At 40.2% G+C, this 24,310-nt stretch overlaps 1 protein-coding gene across 1 annotated transcript in view; it reads left to right on the top strand.

Annotated features, from left to right (window-relative positions):
* LOC126195457 (trifunctional enzyme subunit beta, mitochondrial) overlaps nucleotides 1–24,310 on the top strand; it is a 152,720-nt gene that overhangs the window by 55,908 nt on the left and 72,502 nt on the right. The window contains exons 6-7 of the mRNA XM_049934084.1: nucleotides 20,209–20,396; nucleotides 20,781–20,955. Of these exons, the coding sequence (XP_049790041.1) occupies nucleotides 20,209–20,396; nucleotides 20,781–20,955 (363 nt within the window). The remainder of the gene's footprint in view (nucleotides 1–20,208; nucleotides 20,397–20,780; nucleotides 20,956–24,310) is intronic.

Here is a 24,310-nt window from a genome sequence, read left to right as displayed (position 1 = left end):
CTTGAGTGGTCTCAACACGTTCTCCACTTGTAACCTTGGTAGTTTCACTACATCTTCTCCTATCAGTACATAGGGTGTTGTACCTCAAGTCATGCTCTCCAACTAAGAAAAGAGTGGTTGTTAGGTCTAAAAAAGCTTTACCTGACTTAGTCTCACTTGTGCGTGGGAAAAATGCAGGAAAGGTGCATTCTCTCAGGTTCTCTCTCTTAACTTGAACTGGTGGCAGTATTCCTCGGCTCATGCTTCTAGCAATGGATATACCTTTCCGGTGAGAGTACTGCCATGTTGGCTCTTAAGACTTTCACACATACTTTTCCTCTTGTGTGAAATTTGAGCCCATATTAGATCAGAAAATTAATTAGGTGCAAACAGAATAAGTTTCTTAAGTCATCTTTAAGCTTGTTTAAATCAAGCATACATTAGCTGATGAAATCAATTACTCAGTAATCAAAGTGGAATAACATGGAGTGGAGCCTGTACCTAATCTCTGTGCCACATCAGAAGGTGGTGTAATATTGAACATCTGATTTCACTAGTGCTCGTTAGTATGGACCCTTTTTTTTCGTTTAGTGGCAAGTACATTCTTTGAACAGCTACACAGGACAGGATTAAGTGCTTACACTATTCATCATCTCCCCGGCTCTATAGTGCCTCTTTCTAGTTTTTCAGAACTGAAACTGGCTGGTGGTGAATAAATTACTTGAGCTCATAGATTTCTTCTTGGAAAGTTGTGAAGATAAATATAATACAGTCGCGATAGTTGTTTTATGGGGAATAAGATGAATATGATTTTGTAGAACATGAAAAACGGACAGTAGTATTCCAAAGACATTTCCGAGTCTTTGGCCTCCACTGAGCCTGTAATGAAATGTTATTTCTTTCTTTGCTGCCTTTATCATTGCCTGGGGGTCATTCCATCTCAAATCAACTAACAGTCTGAACTGAATATATGAATTATTGTGTTAGCCTTTTTATGCAACATTACCCTATTATTGTATGTTAATTCATTAAATGATATTTTAATGCGAGAATAATAAATATATATAGCTCAGATTTGGATGAATTTTTTTTCCACTAACACTAGTTTAAATTTGAAATTTCAAATTCTTCTGACCTTTGGTTTTTGAATTTCAAGGGTTAAAAAAAACCTGTTTTTTTGATCAATCAATGATTGTTTTAAAATGCTGTAGCTCAAAAACTATACAACCCAGAGAGCTCAAACTTGCACCATTGTTTTCCTCTAAAAATCCCCTTCAATTTGATATGTATCATGACTATGCTACCTAAATCTGAAAATTTTAAACTATTCCAAAAAACATTTTTTGAAATTTCCAGAATATGTACCCTCGGATTTTTTTATAAAAATTGTGTGTGTTGTCCATTCTAACTACTTGGATGCAAAATTTCAAGATGGGATCTCAATGGGTTCTAGTATAAAATAATATTTTACTACCGCAATACACACTAGTGAAGTGAAAAGCAGACTGTTTCTAGGCTATGAATACGAAGGTAGGCGTATGTAATTCTAACAAACTTAGATTATTGTGTTAGCCTTTTTGTGCAACATTACCCTATTATTGTATGTTAATTCATTAAATGATATTTTAATGCGAGAATAATTATATATATATATATATATATATATATATATATATATATATATATCTAAAAAGAAAGATGATGAGACTTACCAAACAAAAGCGCTGGCAGGTCGATAGACACACAAAAAAACACAAATATACACACAAAATTCTAGCTTTTGCAACCAACGGCTGCTTCGTCAGGAAAGAGGGAAGGAGAGGGAAAGATATTCATATATATATATATATATATATATATATATATATATATATATATATATATACCTTCTCTTTGTCACATTGTGCCATAAATTTCTTTTTTTACCCAGTTCAATTCAGTTCCTCTTCATTAGTTACTCAGACTATCCATCTGATCTTCGGCATATTTCTGTAGCACCACATTTCAAAAGCTTCTTTTCTCTTCTTGTGTGAACTCCTGCCACATAAATTTGTTTAAGATTTTTAAGATTTTATAGGACATTCACCTTTTATTATAAAAAGAGATTTTCAAATAGGGTCAAGGCTCTAGTTTTGGCCACTACCCCACTTATGGCCACCTTGATGTAACAGGTGCAATTTTAAGCTCCTTTGGAATTCCAGCCAGTCCTACCATAGATTATAATAAGCAATATGAAATGTGCTATTCAATTGCCTATAGAAACATTTCTTTGTTTGGTCTTGTTTTAAGTCACCATTTAATGAAAAGATTTGTGTTGCATAAGTTGAGTTATGTAGTGATTTTCATTAAGCAACACACAATCTTTTTTTTATTCTACATGTTGTACAAAGCATCAGAAGACACTTAATCTATTGAGGGGTAAGATTAAGTATTATATTTTCATTTCCTAAAAGTTAAACATGATAAAACCTAAAAACATGTCATTAATATGGCCGTAAGTGGACCCTTGACCCTACATTGAAATGTGTGTGGAATAATCATAGAAAAAAAACTTACGAGTGCTCTATATTGTACTGTGTTTTAGTGTTAAGTTGTCAAAGTTATCTAGTGTAGAGTGGTGTAGTCTTAGTGTACGCCGTGCCATGTATGTGGTAATATATCAAACATCATAAAATAAGATTATTTACTATATTTATTTCTAGAATGTTCCAAATAATAGGACTGTAGCTATTTAAGTTGTATGTATGTAGAATTTGTTACCTTACAGAGATGGCATCTCAGAAGAATTTGGCGATTATTGCTGCTAAATGTTGTAACCCTTTTAAAGTAAAACAACATAAGAAAGTCAGTGTACAATCACTAAGAAATGTAACAGACTGGATGTGCTCTCTAGACTTACGAATCATTAGTGGCATGAAAATATGTGGTGTATGTAGGAAAAAGGTTAGTGACAAACACAAAACAGAAGAATAAGTTTTACCTTGCAGTAGCGAAAGTGTAAAAGATTCTTTTATTGATCCTCAATCTTCTGTAGACTATTTGAACAAGTCACTGGAACTCATTGGTGAGTCACCACTAAAGAAGAAAAAGTTTGCTAACTATACAAAGAAAAAACTTGATAAAATAAAGTTTCTCTTAGAGAAGAACTTACTACCAGAATCGAGCCCTGAAGAAGTTATTACTGAACATTCCAAAAATGAATCAGAGGTTATTCAACAGGTAAAAGAAAAGTTTGCTCAAACAACAAAAAGAAGTGAAAACATGATGATTTTGTCTATCTTACCTATGAGTCGCAGTGGTCAGAAACTAGAAGAATAATTTGGAGAGACAAACTACATGGCTTGTGCAGTGAAACTGTTAGTAAAAGAAAAAGGAATTTTGTCAAATCCTAATCCTAAAGCTGGAGGAACTCTAAATGAGAATATTGCTGACTGTGTAAAAGACTTCTACAATTCTGACGACGTTAGTAGAATGATGCCGGGAAAAAAAGATTGTGTTACCATAAGAAATAAAGATGGGAAGATCCAGGTTCAAAAGAGACCAGCATTGGCAAATTTGTAAGAAATATACTAATTATTTAAGGAAAAGATCCCTGCAAACGAAATTGGGTTTTCCAAGTTTTGCGAATTAAGACCAAGGAACTGTATCCTGGCTGGGAGAAGTGGCACACATACTGTTTGTGTGTGTGTACCTTACACCAAAACATCAAGCTAATGAGGAGTGGTGCTATGATACAAAATTTTGTTTTGGGTGGGGATAAAACTGCTTTGAAATCTTATCATTCCTGCCTAGTCAAGATGATGGGCAATCCACCATCGCAGCAATGTTTTATGGAAATTTGTAAAGAATGCCCTGGTGTCTCTAGACTTAAAGATCTATTGAATGCAAAGTTCAGTGACGATATGATTGCTGACGTTACCTACAAAAAGTGGGTAACTGTAGATAAGTGTTTGATGGAAACTGTAGTAAAAAGTACTGACGACTTTATAGATAAGTTTTTGGACACTCTAATGAAGGTAAAAACTCATTCATTTATAGCTAGTCAACATAAAGAATACTACAGCGAAATCAAGGACAATTTAACTGAAGGCCTTGTAGTAGTCAGCTGTGATTTTGCAGAAAACTAATCTTTCGTAGTACAAGATGAAATACAATCATTCCACTGGACTACCACCCAAGCTACACTCCATCCTTTCATCACATAATATAAATGGGAGGGAAAACTAAAACATCTGAAGTATGTCTTCATATCAAATTGCCTGAAACATAATACAGTCTCTATGTATTCCAGAAAAAACTGCTAGAAATCATAAAGCAAACCTTGCCGTTTGCACTTAAAAAGATTACTTACTTTTCTGATGGCAGCGCTGCACAATATAGAAATAAGAAAAACTTCCTTAATTTGTGTTTGCATAAAACTGATTTTGAAGTTGAGGCAGAGTGGGAGTTCTTTGCAACATCCAATGGAAAGAGTGCATGCGATGGCCTTGGCGGAACTGTTAAGCGGCTAGCTGCTAAAGCCAGCTTACAAAGGCCATATAACCAACAAATCTTAACACCCAAATCACTTTGTGTATTTGCCATGGAAAACATAAGAAACATTGACTTTGAATATTGCACGACAGAGGACTATGAACTGACCAAAGAATACTTACTTCCTCGGTTTAGTGACTCAAAAGCGATTGTGGAACACACAACTTTCACTCACATAAACCCTGCACAGAGAGTCAAATTACTGTCAAGCCTTATCATTTTAGTCTGGATGAGTCTCTTGAATATGTGACAACACTGAACCAAATAACACCATCACATGTGGAAAATATACTGCTGGTTGTGTGACAGTAGCATATGACGACTCGTGGTGGCTAGCATGCATTGAAGAAAAATACAATGACATGTACCGAATAAATTTTTTACACCCAAAGGGTCCAGCCCAGTCTTTTTATTATCCACAGCCAAGAGATATATTAAATGTCCCAGGAAATACTTTTACAAACAGCGAATCCAACAACAGCTATGGGAAGAACCTACACTTTTAAGTGCTAAAGAAATGAAGTTAAGACAACTTCATTTCTTTAGCACTTGCTTTGGAAAAAATCTTAAAAGATCATAAAAGAAGCACATTTAAATTATGTTACACCTACCCTCACTAAACATGAAGTTGTATAAATACCATGTGTATTATGCAAATATCAACAAGTTAATCTTTTTCCCAAGTGAAATTAATTATATGCCAATTTCTAATATAAGGAACTTGTTGTAAATGATTACAAATAACACTGGAAAAACAAGAAAAAGATAATCTCTGCCATTTACAACTAAGGATGAAGGTGATTGGCTTTATTCAAAACTTTAACTTGTAGCACTTACATTACCAATTAAAATGTGTTCACTTCCTTCTGATGCATAGTTAAAAGAATCATGAACATTAAATTAAAACAACACTATCATTTAATGAATTAACAAACAATAAGAGGGTAATGTTGCATAAAAAGGCTAACATAATAATTGAAGTTTGTTAGAATTACATAGGCCCACCTCAGTATCCATAGCCTAGAAATAGTCTGCTTTTCACCTCACTAGTGTGTATTGAGGCAGTAAGATATTATTTTATACAAGAACCCATTGAGATCCCATCTTGAAATTTTGCTTGCATGTAGTCAGTTAGACTGGACAACACACATAATTTATAAAAAAAAATCCGAGGGTACGTATTTTGGAAATTTCAAAAAATATTTTTTTGGAATAGTTTAAAATTTTACGATTTAGGTAACAGTCATGTTACATATCAAATTGAAGGGAAATTTTAGAGGAAAACAAAGGTGCAAGTTTGAGTTCTCTAGGTTGTAAAGTTTTAAAATGCTTTAGCTCAAAAACTAATCATTGATTGATCAAAAACAGGTTTTTTTTTATTTTTAAACACTTGAAACTCAAAAACCAAAGGTCAGAAGAATTTGGAATTTAAAATTTAAACTAGTGTTAGTGGGTACATTACCTGAAAAAAATTTCATCCAAATCTTGAGATTTGATGGTTCAAATCATGTAGTACAATTGGTTGATTTGACATGGGATGACCCCTGGGTAGAATACCGGAATTGTTTTTGAAGTGTATAGGCATCACACCAGCAGTTACATAGAGGGTGGGCATTGCTCATCCTGGTATGTGCAGCTCACCTGCTTGAAGGGCTTTGTGAAGATTGTACACTAAATACACACCCATTCAAAATGTCCTCACACTCCATCTGCATACGAAACTGGTAATTGGCATCTGCTAATGCCACTAATGCAATACTGAAAGTGTCAATATAGTTTTAGTAGGCTTAGTCCATATCAATTCAGGCAGGCTAGGAAAAAATCTTACCTTCATAGTCTTGGATGTTAAAATGAAGAATTAAGTAAGGAGCTAGTATTTTTTGTTTTCTCCAAAAAAATTTCTGCTCAGATGACACTGCACGTACCATTTTGAAGATCCAAATTTTGGAAAAAATTTTAAATATCTCTGGAACAGTTCTACATATTTTGTTGGGGTTTCTTTTATTTGAAAGATAATTGTTTTATGATTACAAAGAAATCCTCCATTTGGACTTATGTCAGTTCTTTTACTATAGTGTTCTAGACCTTTTTTATAATTTATGGAATTTTTTTTTTCAAAAATGCCAATCCATAAAATTTTGATTTTTTTTCTCTTTTTCTGTTGATTAGTACCAGATAGTTCTACATTCCCTCAAAAGGGGAGCTTCCAATTCTAGGTTGAACAGGTTTTATAAACAATTGAAATTTTAGCCAGCCAATGAACTAAACATGTTGCACTGCTTTAGTATCTTACTCCTGTTGAACCAATAGCAACTGGAGCACTTACAATCTTCTAAACATTGTGAATAGGAAGTGATCACTGGACGGTGTTGTTGCTGGCATTCAGCTGGCAACTTACGTCCAGCAGCTGGTCCATATGGTAGTGTAAAGTTCACTGCAATTTTGTTTAACTCATAACTGGTGTCTATAATCTCTGCAATCCACCAGGCACAGTGATAACACGTCACAGACCTCCCCCTTCTCAGGTTGTAAATCTGAATATTATCCTGCTGTTTCTGAGGTGTTGGCCAAATGAACAATATTTCTTCTTTCTTGTTCTTTAAAGTATGTGCAATAAGAGTTTGCCAATCAATTTGAGTCCAAAAATTTCTTCTGAATTCCTTTCACTGGTGTAGTTTGTTTGGACCATTCTTCCTTTTACTGCTCACGGAATTCAATTTCCTCTTTGGGCAAAAGAATGAGAGCTGTGGATGTGTAAGATTTCACGACTCTCATAAAATCCTCAGCATTCTGAATCACAGCTGTATTTGGCCTGGAAAGATTGTTTTGTAACATGGTGCTTCAGCAGGCATCGTACACCATCAAAAGGCCCCTTCCCGTGATCAGTGGCACTGTATACCCAGTCAGTGGGCACAAGTGACTTACTGAATTCAAACAGCTGATAACGATTTTTAAAATGATTAGAAGCACCATCAGAAATAATTATCATCTTTTCTGCCCCTGTTTGCATTTGAAGGATTTTGCGCATTGCTAGCAAAGCATGTGCCGAGTCATGTCCTGTGTCATCATTTATAATTGCAACACTTGGGGTCTTGTTTGAAAATGTTACTCCTGTAAAAATTGAAATCTGGTCATTGCTCCAATGATACCTTTGTACTACTTCTAGGAGAATTACTGAAGAGTTCTCAGCAAAATCACATAGTTCTTCAGCCCTTACACACCCTTTGACTTCTACAATGTGTTGTTGCAATTTCTTCAGATGCCAGTGTGTTACTGCTTTCACTGACCATTTACCAAGTTCATCAATGAAACTGTCAAAAGCAACAGTTTTCTTAATTAGTTTATCTTCCTTTCGTGTCGCATATGTAATTTCTGCAGAGTTATCTGCTACATCTTCCAGGCCAAGTGTTTGCAAAGACAGTCCTCCCTTTCCAGGGCAGTCACCACATTCTTGAAACAAATAAGTCTCTCGCTTTACGTCACAAACTGCTGATGACTTCAAACACCCAACCAAGGTGTCGTGTCACATGCTCCAATAAGTTCTTCAAAGATACCACACAAAGTTCAAAAGTTGCGCAGTACACACATAGACATATCTAGGTGGGTGTGGAACCATCCACTTAGGCCATAGTGAATAAAATTTTGATCTTACAATGTGTGAAGTTGTATAGTTGCTCTTATAAATTGCAAAAATTTCCTTAATACTGTGTCATGTACCTATTCACTTTCACAACTTCTTGACCTCCAACTGTTACAGTCGAAGTGTATTCTTTGTTGCCACTCTGGTGAGAACAGTCCCAATTATCTTACAGATAAAATGACTGCACTGTTTGAACTTGAGCTGCTTCTACAGGATGACCATAATAGGAATCTGGTCTTCCAAAGACTTCTTTTACAGGCCTCACATTTCTTGCTTGCACATTTTCACTGTAGGATGAACAATATTCAACAGCTGAATTGATATTTGTGAAAACTTCCTGGCAAAAGGTGCAAGATTGCTTTGATTTATTTTCTTCTGAAGATGGAATTTCTATTTCAGAGAGTGTGGTCAGTTTTGCTATAGTGTGTTTATCCATAGCTTTAGTAATATCTCAGCGCTTTCTTGTTTTATAGAGCTTATGACTCGACATCACTGACCACGGTTTCTGAACAGGTGTAACACCTACCTCTGTAGTTGACTGATTCAGGGTATTTAATTCTTCCTCTACTGATACAAAATCTGCATAATCTGCACCATGGGAGGCTTCACCTTGTTCAGATACTATCATTGTTGTAATTATGTCAAAACATTTAGAACACAAAATGTCATCACTGGAAACATCTTCACTTTGAAACAACATCTTCACTTTGAAACAACATCTTCACTTTGAAACAACATCTTCACTTTGAAACAACATCTTCACTTTGAAACAACATCTTCACTTTGAAACAACATCTTCACTTTGAAACAACATCTTCACTTTGAAACAACATCTTCACTTTGAAACAACATCTTCACTTTGAAACAACATCTTCACTTTGAAACAACATCTTCACTTTGAAACAACATCTTCACTTTGAAACAACATCTACACTTTGAAACAACATCTACACTTTGAAACAACATCTACACTTTGAAACAACATCTACACTTTGAAACAACATCTACACTTTGAAACAACATCTACACTTTGAAACAACATCTACACTTTGAAACAACATCTACACTTTGAAACAACATCTACACTTTGAAACAACATCTACACTTTGAAACAACATCTACACTTTGAAACAACATCTACACTTTGAAACAACATCTACACTTTGAAACAACATCTACACTTTGAAACAACATCTACACTTTGAAACAACATCTACACTTTGAAACAACATCTACACTTTGAAACAACATCTACACTTTGAAACAACATCTACACTTTGAAACAACATCTACACTTTGAAACAACATCTACACTTTGAAACAACATCTACACTTTGAAACAACATCTACACTTTGAAACAACATCTACACTTTGAAACAACATCTACACTTTGAAACAACATCTACACTTTGAAACAACATCTACACTTTGAAACAACATCTACACTTTGAAACAACATCTACACTTTGAAACAACATCTACACTTTGAAACAACATCTACACTTTGAAACAACATCTACACTTTGAAACAACATCTACACTTTGAAACAACATCTACACTTTGAAACAACATCTACACTTTGAAACAACATCTACACTTTGAAACAACATCTACACTTTGAAACAACATCTACACTTTGAAACAACATCTACACTTTGAAACAACATCTACACTTTGAAACAACATCTACACTTTGAAACAACATCTACACTTTGAAACAACATCTACACTTTGAAACAACATCTACACTTTGAAACAACATCTACACTTTGAAACAACATCTACACTTTGAAACAACATCTACACTTTGAAACAACATCTACACTTTGAAACAACATCTTCAAATGAGAACTTATTCCCAACCTGAACAAAGTCTGTGTTTGTACATAATCACTTTCATGGATGTGCAGATAGTTAGCTGTGGCCCCATCAGAAGACATATTTCAAACAGTCCTTTTCAAAACACACACTGCAATTGTGTCAACTGGCAAATTCCTCACAAAAACACAGAACTGACTGGATGGTCTCGGACTTGTTGGAAGCCTCTTCAGTGAACAAATTAGCACTGAACAAATACAATTTCAGAAAGCTGTGATGAACAACCACAACAAAGAAACTGACAAACTACAATGAACGGAGAACAAAGAACTGCAACAATGTAAGTGAAAACAAAGAACTGCAACAAAGAAGCTTTGAAAGTTAAAAAAAATGCTTTTTTAAAATAAAACCTGTCCAACTTAATTAAAAGTGGAAGCTCTCCTTTACAGAGAATACAGTATGTGGTACTAATAAGCAGAAAAATCTAACTTTTCTGGATTGGCATTTTTGAAAAAAGAATCTGTAAATTATAAAAAATTAAAGACTGGACAGTAAAAGAACTTCGACAGTTATGTCCAAATGGAGGGCACCATTGCAATTGTTAAGCAATTATCTTTCAAATAAAAAAAACTTGACAAAATATGTAGAACTGTTACAGAGATACAGCATTTTTTTAAAAAATTCCAAAATTTCCATCTTCAAAATGGTGTTCGCAGTGTCATCTTTGGAGGCTTGTTTCATGGGGATTAATAGTTTGTGCTTCTTTTAATCCAAAGCCCCAATGCAGTGAGGAAAGTTCCAGTGAATCTTGAATTCTCCTACAATTTCCTTTCATAGAGCAGGTATAAAAAAAAATCTGAGTTATTTTACCACACACACACACACACACACACACACACACACTGAGAGAAGACCCCCCTGTGGGTCCGGGGATTAGAATAGGCCCGAGGTATTCCTGCCTGTTGTAAGAGGCGACTGAAAGGAGTCCCTCCCCCTCAAGGGGGTAGTTAGCGCCTGCGTCCGGAGACGGACGGTTCCACGACCTCTATTTGCGGTAATTTTGCTTTTTCACTTCTCATTTCTTCCTTCCTTTGGTTGGTTCCTTTCTTTGCTCTTCTCCACCTCACTGTCTTCCTTAAACTTTCCCCTGCAAAGTCTCCTTGCCTTCTCATTGCCTTCTTCTCCTTGCCTTCTCATTGCCTTCTTCTCCTTGCCTTCTCATTGCCTTCTTCTCCTTGCCTTCTCATTGCCTTCTTCTCCTTGCCTTCTCATTGCCTTCTTCTCCTTGCCTTCTCATTGCCTTCTTCTCCTTGCCTTCTCATTGCCTCCTTCTCCTTGCCTTCTCATTGCCTTCTTCTCCTTGCCTTCTCTGGTCTCCGCCTCGGCGTTTGAGACAGTCTGTCCTCTCTCTCTCTCTCTCTCTCTCTCTCTCTCTCCCTCTCTCTCTCCTTTTTCCTTTTCTTCCTTCCTCCCTGTGCGCGTTCGCACGTGTAGCCGGTGACTGGGTAACGCGTAATTCCCCGCCCTGGGTAGACATGTAAGGCACGCGTGTACCCCCTGGTAAAGGCCAGGCCCGGGGAGGGGTGATTGCCTGAGCTGATACCTTCTGACCATGCCGATTGGTCCCTCCGTCTGTTTCTCGGGAGGTGTGACCTGAGGTGTAAACATTCACCTAAGGCGGGAGTGCCCTCTGAGAGGGTCCCCACAAGGAAGGAGCGCGCCATCGGAGACGCTGGCAATCATGGGGGATTCCTCCGCAATGGATTTCACTCCATCTCTCTCGACTTCTGCCCAAAAACGGAAACTTGACCAGCTACCAGTGCCAAAAGTACTACCGCCTGCCCCGCAGTTCCTCGTCGTTTCCCGATCTGAGGACGGAAAGGATTTTTCCTCTGTCAACCCTTTCGTTATCCAGAAGGGCGTAGATGCCATAGCCGGATCTGTCAAATCTTGTACCAGGTTGCGTAACGGTACCTTATTACTCGAAACTGAGAGCGCCTTTCAGGCACAAAAACTGCTTCGGGCCACACTCCTGTACACGTTCCCTGTCCGGGTGGAGGCTCACCGATCTTTGAATTCGTCTCGTGGTGTGGTCTATACTAGATCCCTCGACGGATTGACTGACGAGGAGATTCAATCTTTCCTCGCTGAGCAGGGCGTGACGGCTGTCCATAGGGTCATGCAAAAGGTCAACAATGACCTTGTACCGACCCGGACACTTTTCTTGACCTTCGATAGTGTTAAGCTGCCATCGCGCATCAAGGCGGGCTACGAGGTTATTTCTGTTCGACCCTATGTCCCGACACCTACGCGCTGCTACCAGTGTCAGCGTTTCAATCACACTCGACAGTCTTGTTCCAATGCGGCTAAATGTGTCACTTGTGGCAGGGATGCCCATGAGGGTGACTGTCCACCTCCGTCTCCTCGTTGTGTGAACTGTCAGGGTGACCATGCCGCATCCTCCTGCGACTGTCCTGTCTATAAGGAAGAACGCTGTATCCAAGAAATTCGGGTCAAAGAGAAAGTGTCCACCTCGGCTGCTCGCAAGCTATTGGCTAGTAGGAAGCCCACGCTGCTCCCAGCGGGGAAATACAGTACTGTCCTCGCCTCTCCTCGGACTACCAGGGAGGTGGCGACCCAGACATGCGATCTGACCTTCAGCACCACGGTCGTCCGTTCGGGCAGTGCTAAGATCGCGCGGTCGACGTCTCCTCTTCCTCCCATCACCCCACAGACATCAGCCCCTTCATCAGCTTCTGTTAAGACGGAGACCCAGAAGTCAGATGCACGGGCCTTCAAGAAGGAACCGTCCCATGCAGACTTCCTACCCACCTCGACCTCCCAGCCTTCGACCGGTACTTCCACCAAACGACCTTCCAAGAAGGCAAATAGGAAGCACAGTTCTCCTTCTCCGCCACGGCGCATTTCTTCTCCTGCGCCACCCAGCGGTTGCCGCCCCAGGCCGTCATCCGTTTCGCCTGGCCGCACGGCTGGTAGCCGAACATCTGGCCGTTCACCGGCGGAGGAAGCTCCCCCTCCCGGCCATCTTTCCAAGATGGCCGATGAACCTATAGACCCAATGGACGATGACTGTCCGCCTACTGATAGCGGCGGCAGTGCTCGCTCGAAGCCAGGCCCTCAGCGGCCTTCGAGGTGACCCCTTCTTTCATCTTCCTTTTTCTTTTCTTACGATGGCACTTATTCACTGGAATATTCGCAGCATTCGCTCCAACCGAGAGGACTTGAAGTTGCTGCTCCGCTTGCACCGTCCGCTCGTCGTCGCCCTCCAGGAAACGAAGCTACGCCCTTGCGATCAAATTGCCTTGGCATACTACACCTCTGTGCGTTTTGACCTACCCCCTGTGTTAGGTATCCCAGCTCATGGAGGGGTTATGTTGCTGGTCCGGGATGATATTTACTACGATCCCATCACGTTGCACACCGGCCTGCAGGCAGTTGCCATCCGCATTCCTCTCCCCACTTTTACATTTTCCATTTGTACCGTTTACACTCCATTGTCGTCTGCCGTTACCAGGGCAGACATGATGCAACTTATTGCTCAGCTACCTGCACCATTTTTGTTAACTGGAGACTTCAATGCCCACCGTCCCCTTTGGGGCTCTCCAGCATCCTGCCCGAGGGGCTCCCTGTTCGCAGACCTTTTCAACCAGCTCAATCTTGTCTGCCTCAATACTGGCGCCCCTACTTTTCTTTCGGACACATCTCACACCTATTCCCATTTAGACCTCTCTATATGTACTCCCCAACTTGCACGCCGGTTCGAGTGGTATGCACTTTCTGATACATATTCGAGCGACCGCTTCCCGTGTGTTATCCATCTCCTGCAGCATACCCCCTCTCCGTGCTCATCTAGTTGGAACATCTCCAAAGCAGACTGGGGCCTCTTCTCTTCCAGGGCGACCTTTCAGGATCAAACATTCACAAGCTGCGATAGTCAGGTCGCACACCTCACGGAAGTCATTCTCACTGCAGCTGAATATTCCATCCCTCACCCTACTTCTTCTCCACGTCGCGTACCGGTCCCCTGGTGGACCGCAGCATGTAGAGACGCTTTACGTGCTCGTCGACGTGCTTTACGCACCTTTAAACGCCACCCTACAGTGGCGAATTGTATCAATTATAAGCGATTACGTGCACAGTGTCGTCGTATTATTAAAGAAAGCAAGAAAGCCAGCTGGGCTGCTTTCACAAGCACCTTCAGCAGTTTTACTCCTTCTTCTGTTGTCTGGGGTAGCCTGCGCCGGCTATCTGGCACTAAGGTCCACTCACCAGTTTCTGGCTTGACGGTCGCGAATGACGTCCTTGTGGCCCCTGAGGCTGTCTCCAATGCCTTCGGCCGCTTTTTCGCAGAGGTTTCGAGCTCCGCTCATTACCACCCTGCCTTCCTCCCCCGCAAACAGGCAGAGGAGGCTAGGCCACCTAACTTCCGCTCCTCGAATCGTGGAAGTTATAATGCCCCATTCACCATGCGGGAACTAGAAAATGCACTTGGCCGATCACGGTCCTCCGCTCCAGGGCCTGATTCTATTCATATTCAGATGCTGAAGAACCTTTCTCCTGCGCGTAAAGGTTTTCTTCTTCATACTTACAATCGCATTTGGATTGAGGGACATGTTCCCGCATGCTGGCGCGAGTCTATTGTTGTCCCGATTCCTAAGCCGGGGAAGGACAAGCACTTGCCTTCCAGTTATCGACCCATCTCGCTTACCAGCTGTGTCTGTAAAGTGATGGAGCGAATGGTTAACTCTCGATTGGTTTGGCTGCTCGAGTCTCGACGCCTACTTACCAATGTACAATGTGGATTTCGTAGGCGCCGCTCTGCTGTTGACCATCTGGTTACCTTGTCGACCTTCATTATGAATAACTTCTTGCGGAAGCGCCCGACCGCGGCTGTGTTCTTTGATTTGGAGAAGGCTTACGACACCTGTTGGAGGGTGGGCATTCTCCGTACCATGCATACATGGGACCTTCGCGGTCGCCTCCCTCTTTTTATTTGTTCCTTTTTAATGGATCGACAGTTCAGGGTACGTGTGGGTTCTGTCCTGTCAGACACCTTTCGCCAGGAGAATGGGGTGCCACAGGGCTCAGTTTTGAGCGTCGCTCTCTTCGCCATAGCGATCAATCCAATAATGGATTGCCTCCCAGCTGATGTATCAGGCTCCCTTTTCGTGGACGATTTTACCATCTATTGCAGCGCGCAGCGTACGTGTCTCCTGGAGCGCTGTCTTCAGCGTTCTCTTGACCGTCTTTACTCCTGGAGTGTCGCCAATGGCTTCCGTTTTTCTGCCGAGAAGACGGTCTGTATTAACTTCTGGCGCTACAAAGAGTTTCTCCCACCGTCGTTACGACTCGGTCCCATTGCTCTCCCATTCGTGGAGACAACAAAATTTTTAGGTCTTACATTTGACAGGAAACTTAGTTGGTCTCCACATGTGTCATATTTGGCTGCCCGTTGTACCCGTTCTCTAAATATCCTCCGTGTTCTCAGTGGTATGTCGTTGGGAGCGGATCGAACCGTCCTACTTCGCCTATATCGGTCAATCGTCCGCTCCAGGCTGGATTATGGGAGCTTCGTATACTCCTCTGCACGGCCATCCATCTTACGCCGCCTCAACTCCATACAACATAGGGGTTTACGACTTGCGATCGGAGCGTTTTATACTAGTCCCGTCGAGAGTCTTCATGCTGACGCTGGTGAGTTGCCACTCACCTACCGGCGTGATATACTGCTTTGTCGGTATGCCTGTCGGCTACTGGCAATGCCCGACCACCCGTCTTATCGTTCCTTTTTTGATGACTCTCTCGACAGTCAATACGGGTTGTATGTCTCTGCCCTGCTACCCCCTGGAGTTCGCTTTCGTCGCCTCCTTAAACACCTTAATTTTTCACTCCCTGCAACCTTTCGTGTGGGCGAGAGCCACACTCCACCTTGGCTCCAGGCTCAGGTTCGCGTCCACCTTGACCTCTGCTCGCTCCCGAAGGAGGTTACCCCCAGTTCGGTCTACCACTCCCGTTTTGTCGAACTTCGTTCGAAGTTCATTAATATGAACTTCATTTATACAGATGGCTCTAAGACCAATGACGGGGTCGGGTGTTCTTTTATTGTCGGGGCACAAAGTTTCAAATACCGGCTCCATGGCCATTGTTCGGTCTTCACAGCTGAGCTCTTTGCCCTCTACCAGGCTGTTCTTTACATCTGCCGCCACCGACATTCTGGATATATCATCTGCTCCGATTCCCTGAGCGCTATCCAGAGCCTCAGTGATCCGTACCCGGTTCACCCTTTCGTGCACCGGATCCAACGCTCTCTTCAGCAGCTGGTGGACGTCGGTTCTCCGGTTAGCTTTATGTGGGTTCCTGGCCATGTCGGTATCCCTGGGAACGAAGCTGCAGATGCCGCGGCCAAGGCTGCGGTCCTCAAGCCTCGGGCAGCTTCTTGTTGTGTCCCTTCGTCGGATTGTAGCAGGGTAATTTGTCGGCGCATTTTATCGCTGTGGCATGCCGATTGGGCTGCACTTACAGACAACAAGGTTCGGGCCTTGAAACCTCTTCCCGTGGCTTGGACGTCCTCCTCACGCCCTTCTCGGCGGGAGGAGGTAGTTTTGGCCCGGTTACGAATTGGACACTGCCGGTTCAGCCATCGCCATCTGCTGACGGCTGCGCCGGCGCCGTTCTGCCCATGTGGGCAATTGCTGACGGTCCGCCACATTTTAACGTCCTGTCCGGATTTTAACACCCTGCGTCTTGATCTTGGCCTGCCCTGTACTGTAGAAACCATTTTAGTGGATGACCCACGAGCAGCTGCTCGCGTTCTTCATTTTATCAATTTGACAACCCTCTCACAGGACATTTGATTATGCTGTTTTCCTTTTTAATCCTATGCCTGTCAGTCTGTCTTTTATCGTGTTTTCCGTTTCGTTGCTGTTTTAAACTTGTGACTCGCGGTGCATTCCTAACGTAGTCTGGGCGCTAATGACCGTTGAAGTTGTGCGCCCTAAAACCACAAATAAAAGAGAGAGAGAGAGAGAGAGAGAGAGAGAAGAAGAAGAAGACTGTAGTCAATGCATCAACACAATAGGAAGACAGAAAGAGTACATAGAGTACTCATTCAGAGCCTTGCAAGAAGGCAAAAGTAATACAACAATATTCTACTGGTTTCTGTAGAAGTGCTGGGGCATGCCAGTGTTTGCAGTATGAAGAAAAAGTGTCAGTTATGAACTCTTGAGGCTTTTAGCAACAAAAGTCGTGATATCCTTCACAAGAGGACAGAAAACCAGATTTGTGAAGGAAGAGTTGAGGAGCTTGAAGAATTTGACAATGAGTTTTGTGCAGATGCAAGTGCAGTAGCAGAGCTATGCTTTTTGAGTGTAATTAATGTAAATGAGGGGCAGCTGAGAAATGTTTACATTTTAACCAAGAGAATTGAGTTTTACTGTCCAAATCTTTATCTGAAATGGCAATATAAGAAGCTAGTTGGTGAACAGCATTGTGTTATGTGTTTGTACTTACCCGCCTTCAGAAATAATATCTTGCCATCAGATGATAGTTATCTTAATTCCTCTTTTCCATTCAAAATTGCTTGTATTTCAAGACTACTGATTATTTTTCTACTCTTATATAATCCTAAGAGACACTGAGGAAAACACTAACAACTGAGACAAGAAACCTTAACAGTGTGTACAAAAGTAAGGAGGAAATACCATTTTCACTGTTGCAGGTTTTTTGTATACGATTGTTCAGTGTAACCAACATCTTTCAATTTTTGTAATTTTACATTTAAGAAATAATACACAGTTTAGGCCATGGACATCAGTGATACTATGTGTAAAAGGGAAAAGTCATGTATTTTGAAAATAAGAGAAATACACATGGTCCAGTTGCATTATCACATTTTTTGTTAGATATCAGTGTGCAATAACCACTCAGATGGCATGAGGCAGCAGTGGAGGGTATGTAAAGTGGGCTGGGGATCATGGAAAACAGTGCAGTTACCATAATGCGGAAATGCAGCCTTTATCTGATGTCCAAAAGAGCATGACAGTTGGCAGTCGGGTCAAGGGTGGAAGCATTTCCAAAACGGCTAAGTGTGTGAACTGTTTGCATGTCATTGCGGTTAAAATATTCTGTGTGTGACAAAAGGCTCTATCCAAATCCAGCACTGAAGCAATTGTGGTGCACTACAGGCCATAGATGACAGGGGTGAACGATGGCTGTAGAATCATTCCATGTAGGCTTTCACGGCCGGCGTCATCATCACTAAACACTTCCAGGCTAAGTTGCCGTGGTCGATCTGTAGAACTTCTTCTCCCTGACGTTTCATTCTCAACTACGGAGAACATCTTCCGAGGTGAGTCAACGACTGGCTGCTAGGAGCTGGGGCCGCCGCTTATATGGATATCGTAGGGGGTGCCACCACACGTTACGTGGCGTCGATGTGCAGCTATCTCTGGCTATCGTCTGTTCTCTCGATTGCAGGCAATCAATTGTCACGTGATTGATGCAACGTCGACCGCCACCTCGGAAGATGTTCTCCGTAGTTGAGAACGAAACGTCAGGGAGAAGTAGTTCTACAGATCGACCACGGCAACTTAGCCCGGAAGTGTTTACTGATGATGATGGCTGTAGAGATACATTGGGGCAAATAGACATGCAGCTGTTTGAGCAGCTGACGACCCAAGTGAGCAAAGTGGCTAATTGATAGTGTCTCCTCAACCATTGTCCAGTGAACATTGCTGCATGTTCCTCTGCATGCACCCATGCTGACTGCTGTTCATTGGTGACAAAGGCTAGAATTTCACACCAATACCGCATGTGGACATCCACTGAGTGGCTGGCTAAATATCCTTTTCAGGTTAATCACTTTTATGCTCCATCTGACAGATGGTCTTTGATGTTTACAGTGTGAAATGTCTGAAAGCGAACACCCAGCAACAATCATTGGAGGAGTCAAGGCTAGGAGGCATGTCTTGGGTGACCTCATCATACTGGAAGGCACAGTGGATCAACACAAGTATGCGTTTGTCCTTGGGGACCGTGCAGTTCTTTTCCTCAGTACAATAGCACCTACCAGCAGGACAATGCAACATGTCGCACTGCTCGCAGCATACATGCGTGGTTCAAAGAGCACCAGAATGAGTTTACCATGCGCCCCTGGCCACCAAACTCCCCAGATTTAAACCAAATTTAGAATCTGTGGGGCCACCTTGATCACACAAACCGAGAAACCTTGCGCAGCTGGCCACAGCACTAGAATTGGCACAGGTCTACATCCCTGCGTACCTTCCACAAACTTACTGACACTCTTCCTGCATGTCTCGTAATAGTCTACGTGGCAAAAGGTGGTTATTCAGGCTTCTGAAAGGTGCTCACATTAATGGATGGTACGTAGATTTGTATCATGAGAGGTTGGTAGTTACGAAGTTGGTGATATTATATCAGCAGTCAGTGATTACATGGGAAGGTTCAGCAAGCAGATAGTCTTGGTTCACTCTGTGCTGTTAAGTGTAGAACACTCTGGGATTCTTATACATGTTGATGGATATCAAAAATAGGATGTTTAGTGGACATTTGTAAGCTGATTTATATTATTGTGTTCCATTTGGGGGGGGGGGGAGGATTAACTTACTGTACCTAGCCTATAGTATTTGTATTAAACCCTCTGAAAGGTAAATTATTGCACATAATTAGAATAGAATTTTGTTTTATCCAAATTACGAGCAACATCTGTCCTGCTTTGTGTATTTGGTTTTCCCTTGTAGGTTAATCTGAATTTAACAATTTATAACCCTACTTGTTTTTAACCTTTTAGGGTAATTAAATTAATTATACTTAATAATTAATAAAATATTTTCTTCTGTGTACTGAAGTTAGTTTTGTGTCAAAGTATAAATTTAATGTATACTGTTCAGTTATACCCCTACAAGTGGCGCGCGCGCATGCGCGCGCGCACACACACACACACACACACACACACACACACACACACACACACACACACACACACACACACACACACACACACGCGCGCGCGCTCGTACAAATATTTATTAATGATCCATTTTTTATGATGCCCTTAGAAATAAATAATACATTGAATAGTTCCTACCTTCTGTAAGTGTGCATGGTGACATAAATTTGTTATGCTGGAAAATGCATTGTCACTTAAAGGCTTAATGTAACTGACATTCAGAATAAAATGCAGAAATTTTCTCTTAGGGATTGGTTTAATTGCATCTGGAGCCTTTGAAATAATAGTTGCTGGTGGTGTAGAAACAATGTCTGATGTACCCATTAGGCATTCACGCAAAATGCGTAGCCTGATGCTGAGGGCCAACAAAGCCAAAACTTTAGCGCAGAAATTACAACTTCTGGCATCCATTAGACCAGGTCACTTTGTGCCTGAGGTAAGTCTTAAATATGTTATTTAAGTGTAGGCATATAGCTTCATTAAAACTGTTAGCAGCACGACTCCGAACTTATACTTTACCTACACTGTAATGAAAACTATCTTAATACTTACTGAAATTAAACATTTTTACATTGTGGTGGATGGTGTATTGTTATAGAGTGATTCCTGATTATTATGCAGTAATGTATATAGTTTAGGGTTCAAATCTGTTAATTCAGGAAGTTACATTTTTTCGGGGTGTCTTTAATCAGGTTACACAAACAGTTGATTTTACAAAATCAAGTATCTTGTTTCCTCTATACATTCTACTACTTTGAATGTATGTTAGTATACTGTGAATACTAATGATAAAAAATGATTTTAATTCAATTTCCCTTAGTTGCCAGCTGTATCCGAATTCTCATCAGGTGAAACTATGGGTCATTCTGGTGACAGGCTGGCAGCTGCATTTGGAGTTACGAGGAAAGAACAGGATGATTACGCTCTCCGGTCACACAAACTCGCTCATGAAGCTCAGCAGAAGGGTTACTTTACAGATGTAGTGCCAGTTAAAGGTAAATTATGTGCTCTGTTAATGAAGCTTTTTGGCCTCATCGCCATTGCAGATATGGAACTTTCAAATACATCAACTTGTCCACAATTTGTTGTATAGATAAACTACTGCTTGCCCAGAATGTTTGTATAACAGATACTGAAGTTTCCTAACATTTTTTATTTTATATTGATTTATTTGTGGGACACAATAAATTCAGTAACAGAAACTGTCAATTTTTGTAAGAGCAAGGACATTTCAGGAGATAAAAATATCATTTGGGCTAATATGGTGAATTCTCAATTTTTTCAATTTAATACTTATTTCGAGAAGGTAAAATTCATAAAAATAATAAATTAAAATTTACTACTTGACTTCAGAAATACCAGTATCTGCCGTTCACCAACTTAAATCAACTTGTTCCCGTGATTTTGTCAAAAGATCAGTATAGCTTTTAAGTTTCATCGTTCATAAACCCTACATAAACTTAGTTTTAGGCCTCTTTCTGATGCTCTAGCATTTTGACTGTAAGGAGTACTGGAATATTAACTAATTTCTGTAGTAGATATTGTAACCAAACGGTTTCTTTGGTCCATTCACATGCCGAATTAATTACTGCTTCATTTGTGGAGGTTGCCACTACTACCTGCAGCTGCCTTTTCCATCATTCTGCCCCCATCTACAGCTACTTACTTATTCCGCAAGCCACCGCATAGTACATGGCAGAGAGTACCACGTACCACTACTAGTCATATCCTTTCCTGTTCCACTCGTAAATAGAGGAGAAGAAAGACTGGCTATAAGCCTCTGTATGAGCCCTAATTTCTGGCATAATTGTTGGGAGTAGAATTGATCTGCAGTAAGCCTCAAATATCGGTTCTCTGAAATTCTGCAATAATACCTCCAGGTATTCCCGTTTGTGTTCACATAACATTTCCACAATATTTGTAAGCTGATCGAACCTACCAGTAACAAATCTATCAGCATGCGTCTGGATTGCTATGATGTCCTCCTTTAATCACATCTGCTGGGATCCCAAACACATGTGCAGTACTCAAGAATGGCTTGCACTAGCTTGCTATACCCCTGTCTGCTTTATAGAGAAGCTATGCTTACACAAATTCTCCCCACAAAACGGAGTCAAGAATTCTCATTTTACCTGATGTGCTTTTCCTATTTCGTATCGCTTTGTTACGCCTAGATATTTAATTGATGTGAGTTACAATGCACATTACTAATGCTGTATTCAAACATTATAAGATTGTTTTTCCTACTCGTCTGCATTAATTTACATTTATCTACATTTAGATCAAGCTGCCATTCACCACACCAACTAGAAATTTTGTCTGTCATCTCGTGTCCCCTTCCTTGTGCTCAAGGATGACAGTTTGCTATTCGTGACAGCGCCACCTGCAAACAGCACTAAATTGCTGTTTTCCAGCTTAATAATCGGAAAACTTGTTCTTGGATGACTAAGAATAGTTTTGATGAAATAGGTTTTCCTTAATTGACCCGTCTTTCAAGTATGAATTTCTTTCAGTCCTGATGAAACCTAATGAAAGCTGCAGCATTGATATGATGTATTTTTCACTGTACTAACATTGGTTGAAACAATGCCCTGTTTGTGAAGGGTGATACTGAGTCACTTTATAAAAATATATGAATCCCAAACAAATTGGTAATACATACCCATTGTCGTGTTCCATAATTTGATTCATGGCTTGCAAGTAGTCTTTTACACTGATTCCACTCGTAAAGGCAGCTGTTACTTTCCCTCCATCTGAATGGCTAGTTGTGATTCTTATGAATATGTTTACGTTATGGTCAGGAGACACTCTATTTGTATTTATTTATTTATCCTGTGGATCACATATTGTACAAAGTACACATGATATAGAACAAGTCATTTTTCTTAACAAATATGTAGTTTGGAGAAAAAAATAGGCAATGGACTGCCATTTAAAAAATGTACACAAAATTGTTCATTGATGAATATAGTAACTTCACATACAGAGAATACAAACAATTTACATGGGGAACTAAGAAACATGTAGGCAATGTAGTGCTACTTTAAATTTACACAAATAATCACTGAGATTACAGAATAGTGAAAATGTCAACTGGAAACACAACATAAGGACACTGTTGTTTAAAAACTACTTTAAACATGAAATTAACATTGGGATTTCACAGACAAATAAGTTTTAATACTAATAGAATGTGTACTTGTACATTGAAAAGAGAGTTGAAAAATTTTGGGAAGTGAAACTGAAACATAGTTGTGTATAGTAGAAATGAGGTTATTATTTTGTCTACAGAATGTTTTACTCTAATCACAGTATTTTACAAAGGAACTTTTTCATTTCCAGGAATTCTTGTACTGAATAGAAACAGTGCTTTGTCAGAAATGCCTTTAGTTTATTTTTAAATATTGGATCTGGAGCAGTGTTTATTTGTTCTGGAATTTTATTGTGTAATACGACACCCAGATGAGTTATATATTTTTGGTATGATGATATCCTTGAAAAAATTTGATGGATATTAGATTGCCCTCTGGTATAATGAGCGTGTATATCATTGTTTTGGATTAATTTGCCTGTTCTTGAGAGGTATTCCCTGGTGAATAGGATTGTTTCTTGAATGAATAGGGGTGGGATGCTTTATAGTGCTGTATATCTTGTCTACCTCCTTTTTGTGTAGCAAAACAATTATAGCATTGTTCTTGTTTTTGGGGAACTGGCTTCCTCTGAAAACCTACTGTAAATAATTATGCAGGTTATTGTTTTACTTAGCTTGAAACACCATCTTGCTCCAGTTTATTTTTCTACTTCTTTGTAACTGTAACAAATTTTGCTGTTTAAATACCTTTACTAAATATCCTCCTTTGTAATGCACATAAAAAAGATGAAAATATTTCCTGTGTATTGACACCCTTAATTATTTTTATGAATATACCTGAAGTCTACAAAATGGAGTGAATGCAAACGTGAAGTCGGTGAACATAACTGTGTGAAATATTTACTTCCGTGGTTTGACTTGTTCTTTTGCAAATAGAGAAGGTAAATTATGTTACTTATCGTCATCATTTATCACATTAATGGGCCTTTGAGGCCTACAGCAGAATAACAATAGAGAAAAACATTACAAACGCAAAAACCTCAATATGTTACTTAAGGATAAAATTAAAGCATGCTCTGTGTAAATACATAGGGAGATAGACAGTTCCTAAAACTTCCATAGCAGTGAATACAGTCTCTTAGTAATGATATAACTTGCTAACTTGATTACAAATTGTTTCTTAAAATGTACATCTGTTCTAAGTAGTTTTCAGAGAAACTGTTTAGTATTGTTTTGCAAGATGTCTTGCCACTCGCATC

Source organism: Schistocerca nitens, chromosome 7, assembly GCF_023898315.1.
Source record: "Schistocerca nitens isolate TAMUIC-IGC-003100 chromosome 7, iqSchNite1.1, whole genome shotgun sequence".
Taxonomy (NCBI): domain Eukaryota; kingdom Metazoa; phylum Arthropoda; class Insecta; order Orthoptera; family Acrididae; genus Schistocerca; species Schistocerca nitens.
The sequence above is the reverse complement of the archived record's forward strand: the minus strand, read 5'-3'. Positions and strand labels throughout refer to the sequence as shown.